This window comes from Corvus moneduloides, chromosome 1 (assembly GCF_009650955.1).
Source record: "Corvus moneduloides isolate bCorMon1 chromosome 1, bCorMon1.pri, whole genome shotgun sequence".
Taxonomy (NCBI): Eukaryota; Metazoa; Chordata; class Aves; order Passeriformes; family Corvidae; genus Corvus; species Corvus moneduloides.
In genome coordinates this window covers 8,368,237-8,388,107 of record NC_045476.1, presented here as the reverse complement: position 1 = coordinate 8,388,107, position 19,871 = coordinate 8,368,237, and the positions used below count along the sequence as shown (strand labels likewise).

The window sequence follows — 19,871 nt, the reverse complement described above, 5'->3', positions numbered from 1 at the left end:
TGTTCTATAAATCCCATAGGTTTTTTTTAGACAAGAAAAGTGAAGAGTGCATAGGATCAAGAGGGAAAATATGGGCTCAGTACTACCTTGAACAGGTTATGAGTGACAGTAAAGAGCACAAAGCAAAGACTGTTTTCTTCTCTGACGGGGTTTTAAGGAGAATGTGAGTAGAGGTAGATGACAACATTGGTGTGTATTTTTAAAAAATAGGGGTTTATTATTATTTCAAAGCCATTTCCTTGTAATACAAGTGTAATCAATCTCAAATATTTAGAGGAAATTTGAAGAAGGTTTATAGTGATAATGTGCTGAAAATACATAAGGAGTCACCAAGTCACAGAGGGAACAAACTGAGAAGACAAAGAGCTTATGCAGAAACAAAGTGTTTTGGTGGCTTAGAACTTCAGCAGAGCAGATCGTAAGGAACCACTCGCTTTAGTATTTGCTATTTACAAAGAGCAAGTGCTGCCGAAAGCAGTGATGTATATACAGGGTTTGCAACAACCCACGGAACTAAATGACAGTGAAAGTCAGAACATGTGGCATTCGTCCAAGGAATCTGAAGGAGCTAAAGAATTGCTAACTGAATTCCTATTAAAAGTTAGGTAATTAATCAGGAAAATGTGATACAATAGAGGAAAACTGGAGGTAGCCAGCTTCATACAAAACTGTGTTGTGGTAAGTGGTTCTGAGAATGCTTCCAGGAATTACAATGGTGAACTTCTTTTGGTGTCAGGACACTTAACTGATAAATTCCTTAACGATAAAAGACCCAAATCTACAAAGAGTCTGGATGGAGTATAATTCTAAGGAAAAATAACCCTGATTGTTGCAACAGTATATCTTGCTGCTCCAGCCCTATAGTATATTTCAAAGATTAAGAATTTAATGGAGAAATTTACAGGTACATATATAGTTTCATCAAAAAAGACATGAGTTCCACAAAAAATACTGGACAAAGTTTTTCTAGAGAAGCTAGTAGCACAGCTCAGCATAAAAATAAAAACTTAATAGTTAAAGTGAGACAAATAAAGCCAATGAGGGGGAAAACTAGGTTGGTGATAGAAAGCAAAAGATTTTCTCAGAAAAATAAATCGGTCAGTGGGATGTCCAAGGATCACTGTAGGTGTGTTTAAACGACCACAGAGACAGAGCACGGGCTACCTCTTTTTCTGACACACCACGTCTTACTCCCTGAGCTGCCTTGTGTGTGTCGCTTCCTGCACCTTCCCAGACCATGGAGGTGTCACAGGCCTTTTTGTGCTGCACCCTATTGTGAATCTGATTTTGGAGGAGAGGCTAGAAGTGGTGACTAATGACATCCCTATTTGCTGATGAAACAAAATAAAGCGTTTTCTCACCATGTTTCTAGGATAAAACCCCAACCTCAAACACAGGAAGGGTCAAGGGGGAAAATAGAAATGATTAGAGGCATGTGGGGAGCTTCTTTACAAGTAAATTAGCAAGAATGGTCCAGATTTGCAGCTGATGAAAATTGGCACAGTTCCATGAGAATCCGTGGCACTTTGCCAGTTTACACCAGCAGAGAACTTGCCCCAATATGTTTTTAATATGAAAACCAGGGCAATTGTAGCAGAGACCTAGAGCACAAGACTGGCATAATTGTGAAAGCAAGGCTGTGCAAAGGCTAGAGGGTGTGTCTTTAGAGATGTGGGCTTCTTTGAGTGCTGCTTAGGATCAGTTTTTACAGTCAATGCAAAGTTGATGTCTAATTTTTGCTGTAGGATGCAGATTTCTTCTGTCATATCCCAGTCTGCTCCTGTCTAGCCCTTTCTTCTACCTTTTCCCAGTTCCAGTTCTATGTTCCATTGGCATCAGGGAGGGCTTTTTAAACTATTCTACCTAGGCTCCATAGAGCAAAAGGGGAGCACTGAGAGTGCAGGAGGCAGTTTAAAAGTCCATACAGCTGTCAAGGTGTTTCTGCTCCTCTGCCATCTGCCCAAATCAGCTTCAAGGTGGGGAACCTGCCTTCTGCCTCTAACTCTCTGCATCATACAGCTTACTGGGACCTACAAGATCTTTCTGGAAAACCAAGTTAATGCTTTGTGGATGGCCCACACTGAGCTCAAGGCAGGCTTGGTGATGTGGTTGAACTGCCCAGGCTGTACCGCCCAGCTGTGGATCCACAGATCTCGGGCTGTGTAAAAGCCACAATTTTTCTGATCCTGGTGCCTGTGTTTTCCTACACTGGTGCAGAAAGCATTCTGTGTAGACTACCAGGACAACAATAGAGGCTGATCAACTGCTGGGGGTAAAATATGGTTAAAGTGGTTTCATTTTCAGAGCTCTGGGAAGATGGAACATGCCAAAGACAGAAGCTTTAAATCTGCCAACTCTGACAAGACTCCCTTGAGCACATGTAGAAGGACATGCCCCAATTTTATCTCTTTTTCTGCAATTACTGCACCAATAATATCTGAGAAAGGCGCAAATGTCTTGAATGTAGACAAAACAGTTTTTCCATTCACATGGAAGGTTTTTACAGAAATCTTCCAGAAATGTTTCTTCCCAAGACAGAAACCTGGCGTGGGAAACAGCTCAAGTTTGGCAAGGTTGTGAGCAACTGAAAATATGTAATAAAGTGGTGTTAAACCACTTAATTATAAACACAGTTACCAGCTAAATAATTTGTGCAGTGAAAATGTGCTTGATGCAGCTAATTGCACTTCCTGATACTACCTGAAATAAAAGGTGAATTAATGAGAGGGAAACACAAAGTTAATGAGAGTTAATGAGACAAAAACCTGTGCAGATAGTTACATCCACATGAGGGAGAGAGAGAGGGAATCCCCGCTGCTTCTGTAGGGCAAGCCACTGCATGGAATAGTAACACCTTCTATAATTCATTTTTCACTGTGAGGTTTTCATTTGTTTTACCAGTCACCATCACTTTATAAACTCTCATGACTATCTTCTTTGCTCACGTTCTCATTTGCCTTTGTCTCCTCAGATTCTTATTGGTTTTTGTGTGTTTTGGCCTTAGCGGAAAGTCATTGAAGGAGCCCATGTGCTCATTCCAGAGAGGAGAGGAGGAGAGGGATCCCTTGGGCCCTGGCTGTGCCTGTGCTTGGCCATCCCTGCCTTGTGTGTGATCATCGTGACAGGGTTTGTGCCATTCTGAGGGACAGATGTTGCTGAAGAACAGTTTCAGATGACATCATTAATATTCAGAATTATTTGTTTCAAGTCACAGTGACTATAGCTGCCATACAAGCTCAGATAAACCCAAGTTTTTTTCTCCTAGCACTGTATTGCACAATAATGGACCTTTTAAAGGGGCTGTTTCTTCTTCTAAACCAGAAGTCACTTAATATTTTAGATACTGGTTGCTGGGCTATTGGTGCATGCTGATGCCCTGGTATTTCTCATTTTAAATTAATTTTTCTCCCTATTTTTTAAATAGAGATTCATTTTTTTATTTTAAGTGCCTATGAAATGCCTGTTTAAATGCATATTTATTTTCTAGTTTAATTTTTTATTAACAGAGAGTAAAATTTCCTAAAGACCCTCATATTTCTAATTAGAATTTGTCTAAGAGGTGAAAGAACCAGCATAATATTTGTTGAATAGGGGACACAAATGCTGTTGCTAATGTGATGTAGCTATTGTGCCTGTGTGAGGCTTATGTGCCTGAGAGAAAATAAATATTTATTCCAAGTATATCTCTTGATTTGACAAATATTATTAAATCTCTTTACATATATCATCTCTCCTAAGTAGAGTTTTGCATATTTTTTTTCTAAAATTATACTTTGGATTTGGCAGAATGAGTAAAATCAGACATCCTCTCAAAAACATGCTACATTTATGGTAGTCCATACAATTAAAAAAGTAAATTGCCATTCAGTTTTAGCGTTGTCGATACTGATGGAAAGGTTGCTGAGTAGTTCTTGTTGAATGAGATTTTCTCTAATGTTTAAGCCACCAATAAAACCTCCAGTTAAGCCCTTCATAGGAAACTTAAGAATTGACTGATGGGAGTCACATGGTTAAATCAGTGCTTGTTATTCATAATTTATTCAATGGTTGATGGAAAAAAATTGTCCAATTATTTGACAAATACTGCTTGGCAAGATGATTTACAGAGAATAATGCAAGTATTTGTTGAAGAATTTAAAGTGACAAAACCTGCTAAAATTACGGCCTTTATTCTCAATGCAGTGATTAGAGCTGATTGAATGATATTCAGACAGTTTGACTAATTTTGAATAGTCCTTACACAGGCAATATTCCCATTGACTTCAGCTGGAATTTTGCCAGAGTAAGGACTGCAGGATTGGGCCTTTGAGTGTAATGTCTTGAAAGGGTCCCTTTATAAAGCAGCAGCTTAAATTCTGAACCGCAATGAAAACCCGTTTTCACTTTCCTCTGTTACTTTGCCTGTTCTGTGGAATTGCTCCATATGAATGTTAATCCCATTCCCTCTTTATCAGCAGAGGGTGCTATGGGAGTTTTGTGCTCTCCAGTAGCCTTTTGTTTATGCACAGTTCAATCTAATTTAAGTTGAACTGACCATTTCAATGGGAGTCAAGTGTGTATTTAAATGGTGTGTGGGAGAGCCATAGTTTAATGGCAAACCATTTCTTTAATTGATCCAAGTTAAAGAAGGGAGACATTTTAAAGTGGATATTTTCAGATCCCTGGCCTCTACCCCCATACCCTCCAAAATGGGTCACTGGTCATGGTCTTACACCTTTGCGTGAAAAATGATAGTATTTGCATGTGTTTTTGAAAGGCAGGTTCAGTATTAAAACTTACTAGAAATGTATAATAAACTAATATTTTTGAATGTAATCTCCTGTGACTTTTTAAAGTTCCTGAATTTTCTAAATATTAGTAGGGCTTCAATACAAAAAAAATAGTGTTTACAAATTCCTGACATGGAAATGCTCATATTGGAAAAATGGATTTTGGTAAGTCAGTATATCATATGCTTTGTTACAAGAGTATTAAGGTTGTAAAGTCAAGTATAGAGTGAACAGAAAATACATAGGCAATCCTAATTCCAGTTATTTTTTCAATTGTTCATCATCATCCTGACAGGGATATTAAATTACATGATTGCATAGCTACTTTTTTCTCTGAGATGTCTGTGCCTTTAACATATACAAAAGAGATTGCTGAATAGGAGCTTTATGAAATGTTTCTTTTTATCTGAATTGCTCAGTGTATACCACTGAGTTATTTGCTGCACACCATTCTGTCCAGCATTGAATGCATGATTATCAACTTCCTCAAGTATCTTTCTATAGCGCTACCGTAAGAGGGTGGTTTATTAATCCTTTGGTTAATAACTGTTTAAAAGTATTTTTGCTATTTAATGCGTGAGGACAGAAAAAATGGTGAAATGCAAGGTAAAAGTGATCAATTTTATTAATTTGAGATGCCTTAAACCTCTTACATTTCAGAATACTTTACACTTGTAGAGAAAGCCGATCTGTGGCCAACTCCAGCAGTTCTGGATTCTCAGCCCTTTCATAAATCAAATCTGTGATCTCAGGCAATCTGGGTTTTCAGAAAGTAAGGGCCAGACAGTCAGAGTTCAGCAGTGCAAAGTTCAGAGTAATCTTTTCAAAGTTCAGAGTAATCTTTTCAGCACCATACAGGTTGTGGCCAAAACTGACCAGACTCCAACACTAGAGGATTATGTTTTTTAATTTTATGACCACATTTTAAACTTTCCTCATGCACTGCCTGTCTTTCAACTCCTGCTGTAAGTGAGAGAGTTTCTTAAAGATGGCATTCTCATTTTCTGCACATTTCCAGCTGTGATGGGTTCCCAGCCTGTTGGCCTCTTGGTACATGGAATGAAATGTCTTCATGTAGATGATCATCTAATGGTCCAAAACTACTAAGGTGCTGAAACAAAGTTATGGAGGAATTCCAGAGTGCTGGGTTTTTTCCAGCCTTAATTTTCATAATGCCGTCCTGTGGGAGGAGGTGAGACTTCAATTTTGTTGGAAAGGTGATTGTAAAGTTGCACCTAGAAACATGCTGGTTGCTTGACACACTGGCAAAGACAAAAGCCATGGATGCACTGGACAATCTGCTGCTGTTGGTTGCTCTTCATTATGTGACCCAGCTTCCACTGTGAATTTTGTAATTGAACTTCTTTATCCAATCATCCTTAAACTTTTCTGCCTCATTCTCATTCCACTGGGATAACTTGCAGTGTACCTTTCTAACCATGACTGAAGAGAGAGGGGATAGCAGACAGAGGCAATAAAAGGCACAAGTAAGAGAAAGCATACAGCTTTCATTGCTGGTGGGCCTGGTAGGTGCACACAGCCAGAAAGGCACACCAAGCCCTGCCAGGGGATGGAGCTGTGATTCAGGAGGACAAGGTACACACACTCCAGCTGCCCCAATAGGTTTCAGTGGGTCCAGCTTTGCTACTTATTATTTGCTCTACAGTCAAAATTTCCGCTCAGTCTGTGTGGGTAGATGTGCAGAAACTCATAACTTGGCTGAATTTGTGGACATTTTCACAAGAACAACAGAATATTGATGCTATGGCAACTGCTGTGCCATGTTTCCAAATCCTGATCTGAGTCATGGAGGGAGCAGTAGCATCTCCACCAAGCAGCTGTAAAAGGTAGTTTTTATTTAAAATGTAAAAGATGGGGGGAGGAGGGAATAGGGAAAGAAATGTATTCATCCTCCCAGCCCTGAGAAAGAGCAGAATTTTGTTGGGCCAACATTTCTCTAAAATTTCAGCCTTAGCAGTTTTCAAGCCTCTCAGCCCAAATCATTACAGTTTGAGGAAGCTGTGAACTCCTGCAAAGATGGTATTTTAGTGGGAAGTCTGAGACAGCCTTTCCTAAGAGCGCTGCCCTCTGTAGATACTGCATTCTCTACTGTAAACCATAATCTTCTGCTGGTGAGAAAGTTTTGTTCATTGCTTTTGTAGTGCCTCCTAACCATCTTAGAAATACCTATTTTGATTAACTCCAGTCTTTGCACACATAAGTTCTGTTTCCTCTGGCATCATCAAAAGCATTTTTATGTAGTCTTTTTGTTTTAAATGGTGTTTTGAAATCCAAAGATAACACCTTTATTGTTTGAGGCTGTTGCTAGAACAGGTGTAAGATGATGAGTTCCCTGAAAATGCTTGCAATAATGTAAGAAAAGGTTGAATTTCTAAATTGAAGACTGCCCATTTTTTTTCTTTTGCTTTTGTTTGACACTGTAACTGATCAGTGTACTTCACTTCTGAATGTGTTTAACTGGAAATTTTGCTTATTGCTCATTTTCACAGTTGTGTTCTTAGCACTTCCAATAGTAGAATTTTCTTGTAGTTCAAATTATTGTCATTTTTCCTTACTGATCTCTAGAAGGTGGCTTTACTTTTTAACTGCTAAGGAATAAGGATGCTATTGTTAAAGATATTTTCACTGTGATATTTCTCTTAAGTAAAGAAATGAAAAATTTTTGTATTTAGGTGGCTATTTAAGAAAAGTGATATAATACTCTTCTTAAACCTAGTGCTAGAGAAAAATATTTGACTTGCTGTTTATTTACTTGTATTCAGTCATTGAAAGAGTATTTTAAGTGGTGATTTGTACTAGAACAAAACAGATTCAGAGAAAGTTTTTCTTATGCCCATTGAGAAGGTTAAGTGAAGACGGAGATTTTTCTTTGTATGTAAATATTAGGATATTTATATTTATTATATTTGTAATATTATCTCTGTGTTTTTACTGCTGCTCTAACTCTCTTTAAGAGTTGCTGAGCACTGAGACCTAAGCAGCCAGGAGAGATCCAAAAGATGAAACTATACTTGCTCATCAGGAGGAGCTTTCTTGCCAAGTTTTGTAGCACAGAGTGTGTTTTGTTTCATTAGTTTTTACTGCTGTAAAAGTCTCTTTAACCTGCTTTTATGCAGGTTACAATAAGGAAGCCAAATGCTTTCCTAGCTTGTTCAGATCACTTGTAAAATTATTGCTAGCAAACTTAATACTGCTCCATCCTTTTCTTTATTTTCATTCTTGCTAAGCTCTTCTGCCATGCTATGTGCTCTTATTTTATGTTATGTCCAGTTTGAGTGAAACTGTCCTTGTATTGATTCTTGTGGTTACCTGCCAATCACTTCACTTTGCCTACACTTCTCCATATGCAAGGGCCTTCTTTCTTTGATATCCTCCCTGTCCAATCAACATCTCTTCCTAGTTCCTGGGATGTTTAACTTTCAGATTAGGCTATCAAAAGGTCTTAAATCTCAGGCAAATTACATGCAAGTCTGTTTAGTATAGATGTTTATCAAATCCACACTGGTTTTTTCCATTCTGTGTGTCAATTATTTCTGCTTATATCCCACTGATTTTGTTTCTTCTTCACACCACCAGTAAATAAGATCCCCTATTTTCAAGGATTTTCATTATTTTTATGTTGTATTCTTGTGTCAAAAGCATTTGAGCATTCTTTCCGAGGGGGATGGAAAAAGGAGGCATTACAGAAGGAAAGGTTTACATGGGAGAAGGAACCAGAAGAATGAAAGAAGAAAAGAGAAAGGAGAGAAATCTATTGATCTCCCACAGAGATACAATTTATAACTAGAAGTAAGAGCTCAACATGGAAGGAATCTTTGTTCCTTCATTACATAATGTCCTTATGCCAGCCAGGGCAGGGTACAATACCTAAACATCTGTGAAGTATTTATCAGGTATCAATGTATTTGGATTCAGGCTTAAACACCAAAGTGACCTAGAATATTTTGTTCATGATGATCCAAAACCTGCTGAGGGACAGATCTTCCCAGTCTGAGTCACTTAGATAACACAACAAAACCAAAAGGCTTGGATGTTGAGAGGGCAGAGCACCTACAACGTGAATTGGAACAGTGCAAAAGTGGGCATTCTGCTTCTGATAAATCTTTATGAAGAAACACTGTGCAAATGAAACAAAACAAACTGGAAAAATATTTTGGAGGAAACAAATTAGAAAAACTCATGATTCTTCATATGGTTTAGTGTGTTCATTAGTTATCTTGCCATGTTCTTTCAGGAGGAACCAGGAGATATATGCAAGTGTGATTGCTCCTTTTTTGCAACAAAGCCCTGTAAGAACCAGGACTTAAAATTCCAAATCCCACTGATCTGCTGCTTCTTTGATGCTAAAGGCAGACTGATTGGGAACTACTAAAATATGCCCCTGTTCAGTAAACAGTGTAGGAAATTCCAGTTTCTCCTGCTTATGGAAGCTTAGTCTTAGTCTAAAGACCACCTGAGATCATTATGTATTGCATTACCTCTCAGTGCCTTTATCCAGGGAAATCCAGGAAGTAATTTATCTCATGATACAATAGCCTTTGGTCAACAGCTTGTACCCTTTGTACAAAAAGTAGATAATGGCCAGTACTAATGATATTGTCCTGGGAGTATGGGCTGTAAATCCCTTCCAGGAAGTCTGGCAAATACTTGGGTATTTGGCATGAGTATCTGAGCAAACTTCAGTCAGGACAGGTTGTGGATGGTTTTGTGCAGGGCAGTGACTGTGTGTAGATACTGTGGCAATGCACATCAGTTTGAGCAGATGTTTGCCAGCTTAAACTCCACTCATTTAATTCCTGACCACCTTTCTCTAATGAGCAGAAGTGTGGTGGAGAAAATTGTCCATAGTATTCTAGAATTCCATTACTATTCTTGAATGGTAATCAAGGACAGCTGACACCTGGTCATTGTGAATAGTATTTCATAATGCTTATGTTATCAAGTGGCTGCTTAATTCCTCATCTGTCACCTTCAGCCTTATCCTTCTGCTGGCAGAATAAATACACACCCTTCCTTTGGAAGCATTTTTGGAGCAGTCAAAGAATTGTACTATTTTCCAATTTTCTTTGCTAACTATCATTTTTAAAAGAGCCCATTGATGTCACAGTTGTATCATCCATGTAAGTGAAAGAATGCAGCTGAGATTTGAAGTGTTTTGATGCTCACTTTTCCTTGTTCTTGCTGTATCTAAACACCCAAACCAGTTCAGCTTCTGTTACTTTTTATTTATGCTTTTATACCCATTGGGAATTACTTTCCTGGAGGTGTCAGTCTCAGCTGAATGAGCTGGGGTGCAAAATGCTGTGTGTTGCACTGCACTATCCCTTCCCTCTTCCTCCAAGGCTTTATGTTAAAAACACCAGCCCTGGAGAGACATAGTATGTATCTGGACATGGAGATCCATGATTCACAGAGCCTCACCTCCACTTGTTTGGTGCTCTCTGTCATTTGGGATTCCTTGAACACCCAAAGGCAACAAGCAGCAGTTCAGCTTCAGATGGAGTTTGGGCTGTAAGAATCTGGACCATGAGACCTTAGGAGCTGAAGTATGACCACCAGTGTGTTTCCTAGAGGTATTGATGGGGGGAGCTGAGGGTAAAGAAGCTGGTTTTCTGTTAATAACTTTAGGCATGTAAAATACTTGAATAGTAAGATAGTAACAGCACTTGGCAGCATCTTGTGACTTACTTTAGATTGGAATGGCCACCTTAGAAGACAAGCTCTGTATTCCTTCAGACTTGCTGGTATTACAGATACGTCCTACTAACACTGTCTGCTCTTTATCAGACCTTTGCCACTATGTTCCTGTTTGCCTGCTGTAATGAAATTCTCAAATGAATGAACTGGAAGCCACCTCTGAATAACACACCAATTTTTCTTGAGTATCTGAGTCTAAGACTCCATGGGTGGGAAAATGCTTTTTTATGTTGTCATTTGGAAGTGGTAAAAATCTGTGCAGTAGAAGAACTAGGGTACAGTGTTTCTTGGTAGTTACATTCTTTAATGAAATAGAAAAAAATTTTGATGTCTTTACAACCTGCTCAGCACCTTTAGATGGAATTTTCTTGGGTAATGAATGTTTTCTATATCCAACTGATGCCTAGGTTTTAACTTTTATGTTTTCCTGATTCTGTACTGCTTAGTGTGTAACTCTGAAGTTTCTTGTAGCCTGTTAATTTCTGCTCTCTTGTGCTAGGTAGACATAACAAAGCCTCTCCGGGCCTGCGCTCCAAGATCACCCAGACCATCCTAGGCCCAAAAAGTATAAACCAAAGAGCCTCTTAGGGGGGCAAGCAGAGGGGAAATTACATCATTGAACTGAAGCTTTAATTGGAGAATTAACCCTGATATGCAAATGAACCAAACCTACAGAAGTGTGAAGAACTTGTGACCTGTTGTCCATCTTGGGGTCCATTTTTGGCAATAGCCTCTGGCTCCCCAGGGGGTACCTTTGAAGGCCTTTCAAATAAATACCTATTTTATTCTTTTACTCCTGACCAGTCTCTGTTTCTGGGAGGCCTCTTAAGGCATCACAACCTTTAAGCAATTACATGATGTTACATAATGTTACATTTTGTTGGCAGCCCTAAAACTTTTCTCTTCTGGGAAGAAACTTCCCAGACCATATTCCCACAAGAAGTAAGTTTTAATATGTATCTCCCTGATCCTTTTTTTCTTCTGTTCAAAGAAAATGTCAGCTCTCTTTAGAATTGGCTAGGAAGCATTTGCAAGAGGTTAAGTGATACTACAAATATTCCTTAATTGAGTTTAGATGCATTCCATGCATTTTTACACCAGCATCAAAGAAAACATCTTTCCAAAGATAAGCAGCTTCTTCTCATATTTCAAAAAATCATCACGTATTTTCATCAAGCTTTCAGGAATGAAAGCTGCTGGACTGCAGTGTTGGCATAATAAAAAAGAAAGGTGCACACAGAGGTTCTGTGATCCGGAGGTGACAAGTGCAGAACAAACAGCGCGTGAAGACATCTTCCTACCTGACAGCATCCATCTCCAGCAGTTCTTGCTCTTGTACAGGCTCAGATATGTTTGATCAACTTTCAGATGATTATCCTGGCAGGAGCAGGTAAAAGCAGTCATGATACTTTGACTCAGAGTAAAGTACAAGGCAGTCTGAAGGAACCTTTCATTAGCAGTTGATACTCTGTTGACAGTGAGATTCATGTGAGGAAGTCAGGATGGAAACTGTTTTTCCATTTCCCTCCTTTATGAGAGAGGTTTGGTTAGGGTGGTATGTGCAGGGAATTTCTGCTCTCTGACTTGTATATTAACACATCTCATATTCGGATTTATCACTGCAAAATATGAGTCTTGTTTGTCTGCACCTGATATTTCCAACTAAATGACATGATTTTTCTTTCACCTGGGTTTAGTTTTTTAAAGGCTGTTTTGAAACACACCTATTCCTGTGACAAAACCAATGCAATTCTCTGTGAGAAATTTGAAATCACTCAAATTTCAAGCAGCTCAAACTAAAACCCGACCTGAATCTGTCCAAGAAGAGTTGATTATATTGGTAGCATATATTGGTACTTTGGGATTGGTTACCTGATGATGGTTTTGCTCTTGAATGGAGTCACTGAGCTGTTGATGCCCATCCCAGGGCATTCGCATCAAGTGTGACTCTTTGGAATATTCTCCATTCATGCAACTGAAAATGAATTCAGGTGAATATGTGTGAATGAAGAATAAAAAATTAGAAATCTAATTTGTTTGAATAGTTTTTGGAATATTTTTTCCCTTTTCTCTATTTAACCAGTTTTAATGTTAAATAATTTAATTTTATTGAAGAATAAGATTTAAATTCTTGTCAGCACTGAAGCAGATGAGGTCATGCCAGTAAATCCAGTGGGGTTATGGATTTTTAATTTTCTTTCATTCAAAGCCACATTAAATAAACAGAGAGGAATAAAGACTCCATAATACAAATGAGAATCAGGCCAGTGGTGTGTTTTCATATTCCTAATATCTGTGCCTCTTTTCAGCATTCGTCTTGTACCTCACATTCTACCATTTGTTTCTTTTAATCTGTGTCCATCTCTTCATCACCTCTGATACTTTATAACATTATTTGACCCTAAACTTTGAGTGACATGACCTGGCTTAAACAGATGGTTGGGTTTAACTACTAATGTTATCTGCTGACAATTGCTATCCTGCACACATTTGATAAAGAAATGCCTTTTGGATTATAGGTTTTTGCATTTCACTTTAGCGTTTTATCAAATACTCCTATTTTGTCACTATTATAACCTATTAAAATTCTCTCCTCTATTACAAGGAAATGTGATTTTTAAAAGTAAATAGATGCTTATGCAGGCTTTAGTGATTACAATCTTTGCATTTCTTCCTCCCAGTTTCCTCAATGAGACAAACTCTCCTGTTATTCTTAATCTTCCCTGAGCCATGAATTGTCAAGGGTGCAGTAAGACGGAATCATGCTGGTGCATCATGAGAGGTGAAGGCTGGTTGGAGAAATTGAGCTGTGAAATAGAATAGAAAGGGTACAAATGTAAACTAAGACAATAGTTTGAATTTTTTCCTGTGTCAGATTTACAGAGTTGCATCAAAATTGGATTAGCTTCTAACATGACTAAAAGATAATGAGATAACGAAATAAAATTCTGCATGGCTAGACTCTACAGTTCCTCTTCTGCATTTTTATAATAAAACCAGGAACTCACGTGAATATTTTACCTTTTCTGCAGTACCTTCTCAGCTCTTCCTGCAATTAAACAAGGCTTACCATAAATCAATGTTTAATTACTTATAAAACTGTAAAAGGATTCCATACCTTATTCTGGATGCCTTGGCATCACATTCTTCAATAAGCATCTGAAAGTGGAGCTCTCCCTGGCATCAATAGATAGTTACAGTGAGCACAATTAACTAAAATGTGCTCCTGCACACAACACCTTCAACAAACCATTCCTTTAGAGACAAAATCAGGAGCTGAAAGTTCTCAGTATCCTTGTGACTGCGAGCCCTGGTATATTAAAAGTTTATTTTCTTTGTCATCCATTTTTATGGTCTTTGTTCACCACACTTGTAAACACCCTCCTATGTCCTGACAGACTCCTTTAGCAAAAAAAGAAGTGTACAAGAAAAAGTCTTAAGTAATTTATCTTTTATTTGCTGTAATAACAAACTGCATTTTTGACTTTCCATTGTTTTTCAGTGAACAAACTTTACATTGCCTGGTTGTGCTATGATGCTCAGGCCAGCTGATGTAAATTAAACATACAGCATTTGCCTGTATAGGGGATACTTGGTTCTTGATGCAAAGGGCATGAATAAATGAATAATGTTTACCCAAACTCTTACCAGTATACTCTTGATTCTGATAGTTTCTGACTACACTGGCAATGATTTTGAAAGTAATGAAAAGCTTCTTAAAAATAGGAATAATTTGTGAGACACATTTGTGAGGACATTTTGAATGTGAAATGAATGCAGACACACTAAGGTATGCACTGAAATTGGAAATTTTTCAAATTCCAACCCATACAATCCCACCAAATGCCTAATCCTCTATTGCATGTCACAGGGTTGGGCAGTCTTAATTTTTCTTACCGGGACACATTAGAGAGCATCTGAGAGTCTTTGATCCATAAATTGTCCATATTCACTCTCAATGCTAAATAAAGAAATAATATAAAGGCCAAAGGCAGCGAGAAATGCAGCCATAAAACTTCCAGGCCCTATGACAGCTGAAGAAGATGGACTGTTCTCAAAGAAGCAGAATTTTTAATTCCCACAACGGATTTACTGGTTGTCTTGCAGGTTATATCATTTCAAATGAAACTGAAGCAGCACACACCAAAATGCATCACAGATTTGGGATACCTTGGTGGTAAGGGGGGCTTTCCTTATGGTGACATCTCTTGTTGTGCAGAGACCTGCCCAATTTCAACTGATTTTGGGTAATCGTGAGACATTACAGTGACAACACAGGCATAGAAGATTCTTGCACTAAAAATTTGTAGTAAAAAGCTGTTTTCTTTCACCTGCACTTGCTTCTGGCATATTCTTTTGCCTGCACAGCTGAAGCAATCATTCTTAATTAAAACCCAATAAAACATGTCCCATTTCTCAGTGTGACATCCAGCATTTCACTGCCATTGGGAGAGCTCATGTTTGGAAAATGCCTGATTGCTACCATGCCTTTGGTATAGTTACATACTTGAGAATTCTTCATGTTTAACCTCATTTTTTTCTTTATTTGGTCTATTTTCCTTAACCGAGTTTGCCTCCAAGGAACCTTTTTTGGCTTTCCTCTGAAAAAGGAGGACACCCAAGGCTGTCCTTACTGTTTATATGCATGAAAATGTGAAGAGAGATAAGGCAGAAAATTTAAATGCCACCACTTGCACAGTCTAAATCTGTAAATCCCCACAAAGTAAGGTTAATTAAAGTCCCTGTCTTCACTAATCAACTATTCATACTCTTACTCCAAAAATGCCACGTACGTGGGGGATTAGTGAGTGTCAGATTATCAGATATCTGGCATCAAGTAACCAAGCAAGATGTCCAAACTTCTGTGATTCACTGGAGCTGTTTATATTTTTCCAGCTGGAGTAGGCATTCATCAGCTCTGGGAAAGCAGAGAGGGAAGTACACCACACCTCCAAATCCCATTTACTTTCTCCTTTCCCACAGGAGAGAATCACTTTGTTGAGCGACAAGGTGGTTAGAAGTTAATTGCGATTTAATTACCCCCTGTGTATACTTTTGCAGCTAAAGAGAAAGACAGCTTCTCAGTTAGTATCTTCATGCTTTCAAAAATAGCCCAGTGAGGCTTTCAAAAGAGGTCTGTAAAGTTGGGATGCACATTTTACACCTACAGCCAAGTGGATCCCTCGGTCTTGCCTCACAAGATCCTCACAAATGCCTTGAGGCGCCATGTTCCGGTTTGTTTTTTAAAGATGCTATGTCTGATTAAAATGGTAAGATTTCTGAGACCAAGCTAGAGGTGTCCATCAATCAATGAACACAATATTAATGAAAATATTGCCAGGATTTTTTTCATTATTTCTATAATGTTGACAGATAGGTTACAGTGCCATAAAAACATGAAATAAAAAGACAGCCTTCCTCCTAAACCACTTAAAATCTTAAATAATCATTTAAGGGGAAATTTTCAGATAAACCTCTGAAAATCTAACCTATTCTGTGGCCATGGTCTTTTAAAAATATAGCATAGCTGTTAGGCTGATAAAGACTACCTTCTAGCAGCTCTTTATTTTGCCATTAACGTGAAAATACAATTATTGTCATATGATTTTTATTACTGCTATCAAAGATTGTTTTTACAGGATGGGGTGTAATTGGGTTTTATAGAAGCCACCACAGTGAAATTCAAATATTTGTCTGATTTCAAAAGCATGCATGTCAGTCTAAAATTGCAGTTTACTCAGCCTACCTGATACAGAGGCAGAGTGAAAATACGCGTAACAAAACAAATGCTAAAACCAACATTTTCTGGAGAAGATTGATGTGTAGTAGATATGGCAGAAGACTGAGCTTCAGGAATCAAGTGCCGCTTTTTTTGTTGTTGTTTTCTTTTTAAAATGTTTTAAATTCTTGTGTGAAAAGGCCTATGTAAATGCTTAGTATTGGCTTGTTCCCATTTCTTCCACGAGCTCCTTGTTTAACCAGGGACTAATAATCACTTAGCTTTTGTATGGCTGAGTTTACTCATGAGTGTAGTCACTATGAGTATTTTGACAGAGGTGTCTTTATGTTACATTCCTTTCTGAATCTGAAGATAAAAGGCTTTATTTTAATAACTGTCTAATTCCTGAAGCGACACTGACGTATTAAGTAAAACAGTACACAATTTTTATACTGCCTTCTATTAAAAATGCTAAGCCCTGAATACATTTTGCAGACATATATTTTCTCCTTCATATTTAAAGAAGAGGAAAGATGGATGCTGCTAGAAGTTTTGAAACACAAGGAGAGCTGATGGTAACACGGTACATCTACAGTGTTCTGCAAGGCTCTGAACTCTGTGGACTAATAATTTTAAATGCAAACCACAAAATTTAATCTTTGGCACCTTACAGGATAGTTTGGCACTACCTGAACAAAGTTCTCAGGCAAAGTGACAGGAACATTACTTTGTTTTTTACAAATACCTTTTTGCTGGAATTGCTCTTAGTGCATTTTGCAGATGGAGAAATTGAAATGCAGAGGAAAGCAAGGCTTCAATGCAATAAGGCAATAAAGTGCATCTTTATTATGAATGATTGTTCTTAGGTATGTGCCCACATGTTACGCTGGCTTGGGGCTGAAGCATTTATTTGGGATGGTACAGCAGACAGCCCCAGAATTAAGACTATTGGAATCTGTTGATTCTCATTACTCTATTTTTTTGCTGGATTGCAATTAACATCAGCAGCAAAGATGAGAAAATGCAATCAGAAAAGAATAAACCTGACCAGCAGGTGGTTAACACTTTTACAGAATAAGACATTTCCATTTTTATTAGCATTAAACAATCAAGTGACACTGGTGGTGATGGAAGAGAATATACTAGAAAAAGGGGCATTCCATGTGCAGTTCAAGCCTATATGTGCATTGAAAAAAGACCGCTGAACTCTCCTGAGTAGTTTTTAGAAATAGTGTGACATTGAGAGATGTTGTGGTTATTATGCTCTTTGACATTAATCCTCATGACTAAAATTTTGTGCATGCAGCTCTATGAAATAAATACGTGCATTTGACATAGAACTCCTGCAGATTAACAGCTTTTTTCACAAATAAAAGCGTATAGTGTTGAACAGACACTTTAAAAATAATGTATTTTTCCTGCTTTTATAAAGAAGATTTAAATTGTTCAGTGTGTTTGTACAGCTAAGATATTTTATTGATATCACGTTCCACAGTGTCCGGCTTTGGGCTTTGGAAGGGACCAAATGGTTTCTGAAAGTTTGTTTTGGTATTTTTTCTTATTTTTTTGGACAAGATAAAAGAATGTAAAAGACTATTTGTATTAAACAGATTAAGCTGTTAGTAAACATGTCCCCTTTAAATTAAGTGGTGGTGAAGACAAAGAAAGTGCTTTGTTGTTGTCAGATGGATTTGTCTTAAGTCAAATGGGCAAACAAGTTAAACATCAGTCCTCTTTAAATCCCTAATGGCTGTGCAGATTAAATCTCAAAAGGTCTGTAAAATGAGTAAAAAAATTAAATTGCTTTACTTCTTCCTGTCGTTTACTTTGGCTAAAGCATTTTTCTTCTTCCTTTTCTTTTTTCTTCTCTTTTTTCTTCTCATCCAGCTTTTGAGAACTTTGTTTTCAAACTGCATTAGCATACAGACACATATTAAACAAGAATTTCACTTCTCTGCAGTCTTGTCACTTGTGATGAATACATCCTTGCTCAGTAAGTGCTGGTGACACATCATTGTGGCAGGTTCTGCCTCTCAACAGAAGGATAATTAATCTTGCTATCAACACTCCTAAACAAGGGTAGCTGGTTCAAAGTTTTTATTCCATAGAGCTGCTTTGTGTGGGGTGGGATTCCTTCATTTGAAATGGCTGCCTGTGAATCATGGCTTTTCTGTGATTAGCTTTTCTTTAATGCTGGGAGTGTGGATCTGTGTGGGAACAACAAAATGAGCAGGTTTTGTGCTGTTCTGACCTGGCACTTTTATGCCTCAATAAAGTGGATGGGTGCAGCATGTGATTCAGAAGATATACCAAGTCCTAAGGTGGCCACATAGGAGTGTGAAAGAGAATTCCAGGTATCCTTCTACAGATTCTTTTCCATCTGACTGACTACAATGGGAATTTGGGTGGTTTGGTTTTCGCCAGGAAGACATCCGAAATATCTTGCTTACACCCCCCAGATATGAGTGTGAAAGTATTTTCTGTGCACATCCAACAGCTGTCAAGCATCAGAAGTATTGGAAAGGGGACAGAATGCTAGCTCGCTGTGCATTTAAGACTGACTACTCACCATTTTTTCCCCCAAGAATTTCATCATCCCAGCAGCTCTGTAATGATGAAAATCAACCAATGGAGTATTTGCTCCAATTGAATTTTCATTCAGTTTATTAATGATAAAGAAACTCAACTTCATGCATATTAAAAGAGTGTTGATTGAAGGTCACAGAGGTGTTAGCTGTGGTGTCCTGGCTAAATTCCAGTTGGCTAATTACAATCTGCCTTCCTAAAACTCCCTTGTAGTTTCATTATTTAGATCATTATCTTTTTATATTTAGTTCCAAACTCCTGGTAACGTGGCTCTATTTTTGTTAAAGGGCTCTCATTGTTGAGCATGTTGGGTCCTTGGAAGGCAAATGGTGAAGCCAACTTCCTGCCTCCTTGGATGCAGTATTGGTGATATGGATATGGGGTTTAAGTGGGAATATATCTAGCTGCACTACAAATAAACTGAGGCATGTTTTGCAATGTCATGTCTCACTCTGTGACTGTCAATTACTGTTCTAAAATCAGAGGGCACCCATATGGAAAGGTGTATCTTTTTGCTACTGACTTCTAGTTACCCAAACACATAATTTGATGTGATTTCTCTCCCCACTCTTTCATTTTTGAATTGTGTGCTACTCACTCCTGCTTGCCTGATACTTTTTACCTTTCTGGCAAGCAGCCTTTATTTTTTGCAAAGGTTTGTTGAAGCAAGCAGGTCAGATGGACAATCTCTTTTTTCTGATTGTCTCATGTTAGTTGTTTTCTCCCAAGGAATGTAAGCTGTCTGTGGCCCTTCTAAAGGGGTCATGCTGGGAAACACAGGAATATGTTTTCTGTTTTGTGGCGCAGAACACGACTGCCCTCCACTCCAGACAAGCCTCTGTTTGGTCAGGCCTCCCAAAGCCCTCTGTAGGAAAGAGAGAGGTTCTGTACTCCATTACCCACTTGGTTCTGTACTCAGGGAACCGTGCTGCAGCTTGCAGAGCTGATCCATAGAGTTAGGGGGCATTTGGTATCAGCAGTATTGTTTTCACATTTAACAGGCGTCACACATCAATGGTGCTGTCTAGTAGTAACAGGCTGAGGTAAAATTTGGCTGTGGTTTGTACTGGCTTTAGCAC

At 38.3% G+C, this 19,871-nt stretch overlaps 1 protein-coding gene across 1 annotated transcript in view; it reads right to left on the bottom strand.

Moving 5' to 3' along the window:
• Positions 1-15,715, bottom strand: part of RNF32 (ring finger protein 32) — a 31,163-nt gene extending 15,448 nt beyond the window's left edge. Inside the window, 1 exon segment of the mRNA XM_032115951.1 lies at positions 15,656-15,715. Within this exon segment, the coding sequence (XP_031971842.1) occupies positions 15,656-15,715 (60 nt within the window).
• Between the last annotated feature and the right edge of the window lie 4,156 nt (positions 15,716-19,871).